This window comes from Corvus brachyrhynchos, unplaced genomic scaffold (genome assembly GCF_000691975.1).
Source record: "Corvus brachyrhynchos isolate BGI_N302 unplaced genomic scaffold, ASM69197v1 scaffold220, whole genome shotgun sequence".
Lineage (NCBI taxonomy): Eukaryota > Metazoa > Chordata > Aves > Passeriformes > Corvidae > Corvus > Corvus brachyrhynchos.
The window spans coordinates 7,042,753-7,051,353 of record NW_008236209.1 but is presented as its reverse complement, the minus strand read 5'-3'; the positions used below and the strand labels follow the sequence as shown (position 1 = coordinate 7,051,353).

At 48.8% G+C, this 8,601-nt stretch overlaps 1 protein-coding gene across 1 annotated transcript; it reads right to left on the bottom strand.

Annotated features, from left to right (window-relative positions):
* Positions 1-4,160: 4,160 nt before the first annotated feature.
* MMGT1 (membrane magnesium transporter 1) lies at positions 4,161-8,584 on the bottom strand. Its single transcript, XM_008642555.2, has 3 exons — positions 8,356-8,584; positions 7,393-7,496; positions 4,161-6,360 (listed from the first exon to the last, which is right to left on the bottom strand). Exons 1-3 carry the CDS (start codon positions 8,425-8,427, stop codon positions 6,198-6,200), a joined length of 339 nt encoding a protein of 112 aa, XP_008640777.1. The 5' UTR covers positions 8,428-8,584; the 3' UTR covers positions 4,161-6,197.
* Positions 8,585-8,601: the final 17 nt, after the last annotated feature.

The window sequence follows — 8,601 nt, the reverse complement described above, 5'->3', positions numbered from 1 at the left end:
GGGCGGGAAAGTCTCTCCCCAAGCTGCTGCGCCGGCAGCCCCTGCGGCTTCCAGCAGGTGAAACCGGGTCAGAGCGACTCCTGGGAACTGTCTGTGAATTCCCCGCAGGAAAGGCAGTTGCTGGTGAGTCACGGCCCAGACTGTGAAGGGAAACGGTTGCTGGATAAATAGGTTGAGTGATGGTGATGGCTTTTCTTCACACATCAGGACCCCTGAGGAGGCTCTGGCCTCGTGGGGCAGCTGAAAGCTGTTTTTTGTCGGGGTTCCAGGTGGTCAAAGCTGGATTCCTGTGGATGTAGATAAAACAGGCTCTCCTTCCCAGGGTCTGCCTTCCACCTCTGGACTCAGTGTGCCCACTGTTGAAGGGAGAAGGGGTTGTGAAAGTAAGGAGATGAAAGGGACAGCTCCTGTCATGATAGGAAGCCAGAAAGAGGTTGAAAGCCTTTCCCCGTTCATCCTCAGGCATGAGGTGGGAGCTGCTCTGAGGGATTGACCAGTGGTGAATTTGGGAGGTCGGCACTGTGCTCAGTGCGAGGCTGGTGTGGGGCCCTGAAAGGGGGGTTTCATGCTGATGGAGTGCTCTGCTCTGTCTGGAACTCATCTGACGTGACTCACTCCTTACTTCACTGCCCCTGTTTTAACTTGCACTTCATCTCTGTGGAGCATCCTGTTGCTCTGCTCCTGGAATGTGGTGGGGTTGAGCCTCAGGTCTGCCCCTTTCAAGCTCTGCAGTTGCTGCTTGAGCACAAGAAGCAAAGGCAGAGAAGAGAGTGCCTTGCAGAGCTCCCCTGCCTGCTGCTCCCATGCTGGGAGACAGCTCAGGCTGTTTCCATGGTTGTCCCCCCCTGCCAGCCCTGGACAACCCAAGGCAGCAGCATGGCCATGGCTGTGCTTGACCACCAGCAGACTTGGGATTTTTAACCAGCCCTGGTGCATCCTGTAGGATATGTGGGGTAGGATATGTGGGTCCCTCCCGTGGGAGATGAACATGGGCCTTGCTCTGCTGTGGTTTTTCCTTTGTGATCTGAAGGTGCTGTATTCAAATAGGTATGGAAGGAGCAGCCAGCTCTAGCTTCAGAGTGATGGTGGTGACTTCACATTGAAATGGTGCCACCATCCCCAAGGTCCCTCAGCAGAGATCTGTGTGTGACAGGAGGCTGTAGAGCAGCATGGTGGCCTTGGGTAAGGAGGTGGCATCATTTGGCCCCTTCTCTCCCCTCCATGTGCTTTACATTGTGCTGGGGAGGTGGTGCCTCCCTGGGATTGCCCTCGCTGGGGCTCACCCAGGCCTGTGGGTGCCTTGAAGGCACCGGTAATGGCCCAGGGAGTGACAGCTTGGTGTGGATGTTGGGAGGAGAAGGCCCTCTTTGAAGTGCCTGCCTAACTGGCTGCTTCAAAATTACTTTGGGATGCGTCTTGTTTTGTGCACTTCTGCATCCGGGGTGGGGAATCAGTCACTGCTTCAGTGTTTGCTGTGCACACAGGATACTCCTCCTGCATCCTGCACTGCAGCAGAGACCTCCTGGGGCAGGGACAAGGGATTCTGGAGCAGCTCCGAGGACATCAGCACTGGTGTTTTGTGGCTGGCCCTGAACTGCTCTAAAATACGCAGCAGAAATACTTTGGGGGAGGAGGGGAATATTTTCTTTCCTTTTTTTTTTTTTTTTTTTTCTGAAATCCAAAGTGAAGTGCCCCTGCAGCATGACCTGCCTCTGGCAGATCCTGGGGAAACTGGTTCAGCCAGCACCAGTCTGGGCAGGGAGGGCACTGCCAGTGCTGGGTGCTCTGCCTGGCAGCACTGGGATAGGAATGGGGAATAAACAGCCACATCTCTCTGTATGGGGGGCTTTGGGTTCCCTGGGACCACTGGCATAGGATGAGCCATTGATAATCCAAATGTCACCTTTTAATTCTTTTTTCTATCTCCCTTCCTATTAAAATGGCCTGGGAAGCTGTGACACCACACAGCCTGGGCCCCTGCCAAGGAGCCCTGGAGCTTGTGTTCCTGCTTGCGCTGCCAGGCTCCCGGCTGCCTCGCTGCTCTGTGAACTCCCATTTGCCTTTCTTGGCTGGAAAAAGGATTAAGTTAGCAGGACAGGAAAATTAATTCGCTGCCATTTTAAAGATGTAGCTTTCATTGCAGTCCAAAGTGTTTTGAAATGGCATTGTGTCACTGAGACCAACCTGGGGTTGATTAAAAGGCTTTCACCTGCCGGAATATCAGATTTTATTTCCACCGGGGTTCTGCCCCTGGTGATTATGGCTTCAAGGTGAACCTCAAGGCCAAATCTAAGGAGTGTTTTGCCTTTGTTGTTGTGCTGGCTGTGGAGAGCTGGTACCAAAATCTTTTCTGCTTGTTTAACATTCAAAATAGCCTTGCTTTGCCCTTCCCCTCCGCAGGCAGTCTGCCAGTCTGGCACAGCACGGCCAGGACAGCAGGGAACTGCAGAACTTCTCTGCCCGGCTGAGGGGCCCAGGGGCAGCACTGTGGCCCCAGATCCTGTGGGGTGAGCCTCAGCCTTCCCGAATCGTCTGGTGGAAAATTGCTGCCGTTTGGTGCAGGTGGTCCCAAAAGGGAGCAGAAATGGTGCCACTCTTGGTGAGGAGGGCTGTATCCAGCTGGAGGATGTCCCCAAAATTAATGTCCTTGCTGAGGGTGTCAGAGATGGAGAAGGGTAGATCTGCTGCAGTGTGGTAAAGGGCGAGAGAACCCAAACCGTGGGAAGCAAGCGGTAAGGAAACCAAAAATCATCAATAGAAAATCAATAGAAAGTAATCATCATTCTCTGCTTTCTCCAGTGAGGGGAACTGTGTGGGTGCTCCAGAGCACCTGGAAGGGCCTGTTAGCTGCCAGCTTTCCCGAGAAAGCTGTGCTCCAGCTTTGGGCAGCAGTGGGGCACAGACCACATGGGTCCTGGCACCAGACTGCAGCAATGGCTCCATCTGGGACACATGGAGGGGACACATCAGATGTGTAACCAGGAGGGATTTCCACACATGGTGCTGCAGTTCAGCCCTATTGACCTCTAGTGTAAGTACTTCTGCCAGCTGCACTTCCATTCTGGCCTCACATGGAAGGGCTCCACCAGTGAACGATCTCTGACACAAGCCATGGTCCCCATCCCCTCACCTACAAGGGTGTAAATGACTCCTGCCCTCCTTACCAATTCCCCACTGAGCTCTCACTAGAATAGTTCAAAAACCCAGGTGGTTTTTTGAAATTAATGCAGATTAAACCTGCTACTTCAGTAATGAATGGAAATCACCAGCACCTATTTTTTATTTTACTATTTAATGTAGCAGAAATATCACAGCTTGTAGCCAAAGCAACGGGTGTAAATGTTCATTGGGCGAGGCTGGAAGCTCTCCAGTCTAATTCAAGAAATGCTTGGCTCAACTCTTGCTTTGCTTTTGAAGAAGAGAAACTCATCTGTGAAGAACCCCACACTGCAAGGTAAGCACAAGGTGGCTTTGGGAGCTGGCTAAGGTGCCCCTTCCCAGAAGACCGGTTTTATTGCTGTTTTACCCCCTTGTACTGTGTGCTGGATGCAGAGCTGCAGCAGCATAGAAAGTAGATGAGGGGTGAGTCTCTTGCTCTCTCTGGTGCAATCCTGATGGATGCTGTAGTTGAGTAAACTCCTCCAGTGCTTTGCTAACTTTCCAACCTCGCCCAGTGGAAAAGCAGAGCAGGGAGTGAAAAGTGATCTTGCTCAAGTCCAGGATTTTAACTATCGCCAGCCCTAGGAGCAGCCTGAGTGTTTCCCCCAGGGACTGTTGCAATACCAGACTTTGCAGGAGCCTGTCCCGTGGGATGGCAGGAGATTAGCACATGGTAGAAAAGCCTTTACTGTGGTTAAATTGAAGACAAGTATGTCAGCTCTGCCAGAGAGGATGATGAGGAGCCTCAAAGGCAAGCAGAGCCCCAGGCTGGTACTACTTCCCTCCTATATGTTTTACTCAGCTACTTGCAGCTATTTTGATCCCCCTTACTAATCTTACCTCCCAGTAATGAACACCAGGCCAGACAGCACTTTCACACAGAGCTGCCATAATTAAGGCAATCACTTCATGTCAGTGCTGGGCAGTCACTTTTAAATAGTCACTGACCTGGGATTTGCTGCAGCAGACTCCAGAATGGTCAGAAATAAACAAACAAACACTTTAAGGATATCAATTTTTATTTGACATTGTGAGATCAGTAAGAAAAAATAATTTGTACAGCTTTGTGATAGAACCGTTGCTGCTGCAGAGTGAGGCTACTCCTCATGAGAAGGGCCCTGTCACAACCCCAGGGTGCTCCCAGCAGGACCTGGTCCGAGCAGGTGACATTCTCCACCTCCCTGTCCCACAGCAGCACCTCTCAACTCAGACAGGTCCCTGTAGCCTTCCAGCAGCACGAATGGGGCTTCTCAGATGTTCCACGTGAGCAGCTCTGCTCTAAGACCCTCTGCAAAGGGCTCAGTGCAACCATGGCTGCAGGACCCATCTGCTACAGTAGTTACTGAGCTCCTGCTGTCCTCCCTCCCTCTGCTAATTCTGTCTCTCCTCTGTCCCAGAAGGTCACCTGGCCCATGTTCAGCCTCCCCTCTGTGCAGCAGCTGCCGCACAGCAGCCCTATTCCCCAAGGGAACAGCTCTGTCCCCAATGGAGAGATGACCCAATACTATTTCCAAGGCCTTTGGTGCTGGCAGGAGCCGATTTGTGACGCCAGCAAGAGGGGAACCAGGACACTTTAGGAACTAATCCTGCAGCTCAGATGCTTTCAGTTGGCAGAGTAACCCTTTCTAATCAAACCCAGATGCTTAAGAGTGATTGTAGAGCAGCAGCCACGGATATTGCTCAAGCACTGGGGCACCCACTCCATAGGACGGGCAGAGCTAGAAAAAGAGGCTTCGGTTTACACAGTATTTTTGCCAAGCTTTTTGCCTTTGACAGTTCTTAATAGTTTAAAAAAAACCCAAACACAACTCCACAGATGCCAGGACAAAAGGCTGAGTTTCCACTGTGCCAGAAAAACATCCTCAAACCAGGCAAAATTCTTGCTGGCCCCACCAGTACCTCGACCTACCCTCCCTTTGCTGGGTCAGGGAGGTGAAATACCAGACCAAGAGAGATTTTAGCATTGATTCAGCCCCTGAGGGGAGATAAGAATTTAGACATAAGTAAGAATTAAGGACAGTATGATCAGTTCTAATACATGGAATCAAGACAGTAATCTTAAATCAATGAAGGGCTCAGCTGGAAAAAATCAAGGTGAAAGGCTCTGTTGGCAGAAAAGGAGTAGTTGTCCTGGATTAGTGCCAGCAAACAGAGCAAGCTGCTGGACCCTACCCCTGGATCACTGACAGAAGGGACAGTTCTTACTGATACTTAAATATGAAGATGACTTGGAGGTTGTACCTGGTGCCAACACTACGTTTAGCACATTCACAACATTCCACATTCCCCAGTTCACAGCTGGAGAACATGGACCCAGGGGGTGAACATGGAGCGTGGCAGATTATCTACGTGAGCTGCCTCCCCCACATAAACACCAATGCACAGCCACAGCCCAGGCAACCTGGGGCAACTGACATGAAACAAAGGAGGGCAACGAGGAAATAATGTGGTAATGAAAAACCAGGAAAAAAAAAGAATAACCCTTCACACAACTGTTTTTCAGCACTGTAAAAAAATAAAAATGAAAGCAATCTTTTTGACTTCCCCTGCCACACTGTGCTGGTGTCCCACAGGCATTCCAGGATCAGGTGCTGCCCCTTTTCCTGCTGTTCAGTGATGCAGTGCACACAGCATTTCTGAGGGGGTCCATAGACTGTAGTGCAAGCAAACTGAGAAAATAAATACACTCAAACATTCCCTCCTGTCAAAGAACATTAATTCCAGGAAAAACTAGCTTGCTTTTTGTTTTAACTGAAGTTAAGTCAGCTGCAACTCGTTTTAATATCTGAAACTTTGAAGATGTGTTTCACAGCATAACTGTAGAATTTACACTGCATTGCCAATCCACAATTCGGTCATTCTCATTAACAGTGTACAAAGAAGGTCATTAGTTTATATATATATATTTTTATATATATATATATACTTTATAAAGTCTGGAAGATCAATATAAATACTGCTCCAGAAATTAAAAAAGTGTTTACATCCCCGACTTGAATATTACATCTCAGTGTCCTGGGTTATCATCTGTAAAAGTCTTAGCGGCGCAGAGGTTCAAGTTTTCGAAATTTCAGTGCCGAGCTGGATGACAAAGCATCTTGGTTTGAAGAAGAATTCACTGTGTCTGGGGACTGGAACAATACTCTACCACGATGATTAAATACATAAAAAGATGGATGGTTCCTTAATGTGTCAAATGTCCTTCAAAATAAATGTAAAAAGCCAAGGTTAATTCTCTCAGAGCAAGGAGTTTAGAACAGTCAGTCTGGGGCATATTGACTTTAGAACACAGAAATACAAGTTTTCAATCCAAAACTCTTGCTTGCTTTTAAGTTTCCTAAACTGAAACACTGAGGAAATACACAGCCAGTTGTGAAAAAGACCACAAGATGTCCATGTCACAAACTTCCCCTTCCTTCCTTGAGCTCAGGGGCAGCCTGTGGATGCTGCCTGCAGACACACCATGTGCCAGCCTTAGTTCAGCTGTCACTTGTGTTAACACCTTGATGATGTTCAGCTTTCCAGCCCCCTGGGTGCCTCAAGCTAAAGGCTTTACGTGAACACTCTGAAATACAATTATGTCAACTTTTTCACTTTCCATACTCCCCTGTAGTTTTGGAAATGGCCAGAGAGGCAACATCTGCCCATCCGATTTCCTACTGGAATCACAGAATATTCTGATTTGGAAGGGACCCACAAGGATTATGGAGTCCAACTCTGAAGTGAACGGCTCATACAGGGGTTGAGCCTATGACCTTGGTGTGCTCTAACCAACTATCCTCTTCAAAATCTTGATCCAAAATCCCTTATTTTCTTCAGAGTCTTTCACACGTCCTGCCTTGAATATACTGTGTGAGATTCAAGTGACTCGGATTCTCATGAAGAAGCAAACACAAGCAGAGTGTGAGCCAAGCCCTGCAGTCTGAGATCATGTCACAACAACAGGTGGTGATTCCTGAGCTCTACTTCCTACGAGCACATTTCATTCCTCTAACCAACTCTGCACAGCAGGATTTCGGATGAGGAAAAGCAAGAAGTTTATTTAATTTCTGCCTGCTATCTAACTCTCCCTAAAACTCAAGACACTGTTGGCCTTCCCAAGTGTGGCTGTTCCCCTCAGGCCACTGCCTACAACATGCATTGAAGGACTGAGCTAAAGATGAGTGATTTCATGGCACAGTTTGTACAGAGAAGTGGATACCGGTGCGTACAAAAAGAAGAAATAAAACATACTTATTTTTGAGTTCTGAAGTGGCATCCATGTCTTTAAACTCTCCTGCAATATGTGCTATCCCATAGCAGGTGACTGCGAAGGCCAGCAGAGTCTGCAGGACTATCTGCAACAGAAGGAGCACAGTGCAACACACACATCACTGAGCGTTCTGCATTTTTACCAGAAAATCTCAGCTTTCACACAGTGTCTCTTGTGCTTTTCATCCAATGACAGCAAATAGAGGTGGGCAATCCAGCAGTGGGGAAACCGAGGCACAGGAGAACTAAAAATCCCTCCTATTTGCACAGCAAAACTCTGGCAGAGCTCCAGCTGCCCCAGCACAAGTCTGGGTTGCACCAACTGAATCGACAGCTCCTCAGCAAGAGCCTGAGACCAAACACTGTGTTCCTGTGCACTCCAGGATCCAAACTCCTGCCAGGAACACACCGTGGAGCCCCAGGCTAGGCGCCATGCCTGGCTCTTCTGGCACCTGATCTCCCCGCCCTTCTGATTAAGGAGAAATGGAAACAAATAACTGAAGTGGAAATTTGAAAAGCAAGCAAATAATGTAAATAAAATCCCCCTCCCTGAAGCAAGTTGTGCTGGGATCAAACATTCACACAGTCACACTGGATAAACACATGTCTACCAACCAGAGCCAGAGGGTGCAGGATATTTATGCTGCAAAGGAGGTGATGGATGCAAAAGCTCTCTGAGCTATGTTCAGGGAATCCTGGACAAGATGCTCCAGAATAGTTCTAAAGAAGAGGGAGGTCTGGACCTGAGGTTTGATTTCACTGACAACTACAACATACTCAGGAAGTTGGGATGGAAAGTGTGGTCCTTTTTGACAGTGGGAACTCTGATGCAAGTGCAACTTAAAAACTACTTTACCCTTAATGCTTGCCTAGCACATTAAAAGGAAGCAATTGAGAGACTAAACCACCTCACCGTTACACCTTTCAAACACTGCAAAAACTTACATCTATGGGCAACGTTTCATCTTCCTTTTCTGTCAACCTCATGTAAGAACGATCTACAAAACAGAAACACATGCATGCATCAAACACTCCGTGTATGCAAATAAACAGCCTGGCAACACAGAACCCCCAGAGAAACGGCTGTAGCTCCGAGAAACGTGTCAGCTGGGCCGCCCCTGGTGCCGCTGTGAGGCTCCGCCGCTCCGGAGCACGGCTGGCCCTACCCGAAGCAGCCGGGAGGTAGGCGAA

Bases quoted from the DNA above. Each gene is read 5' to 3' on its own strand.
- MMGT1 (XM_008642555.2), bottom strand. From the start codon at position 8,427: ATGTGTTTCTGTTTTGTAGATCGTTCTTACATGAGGTTGACAGAAAAG. The intron at 7,497-8,355 runs GTAAGTTTTTGC...CTTCTGTTGCAG, and splicing joins ATGAAACGTTGCCCATAGAT to ATAGTCCTGCAGACTCTGCT. The intron at 6,361-7,392 runs GTATGTTTTATT...TTTATTTTGAAG, and splicing joins ACTTCAGAACTCAAAAATAA to GACATTTGACACATTAAGGA.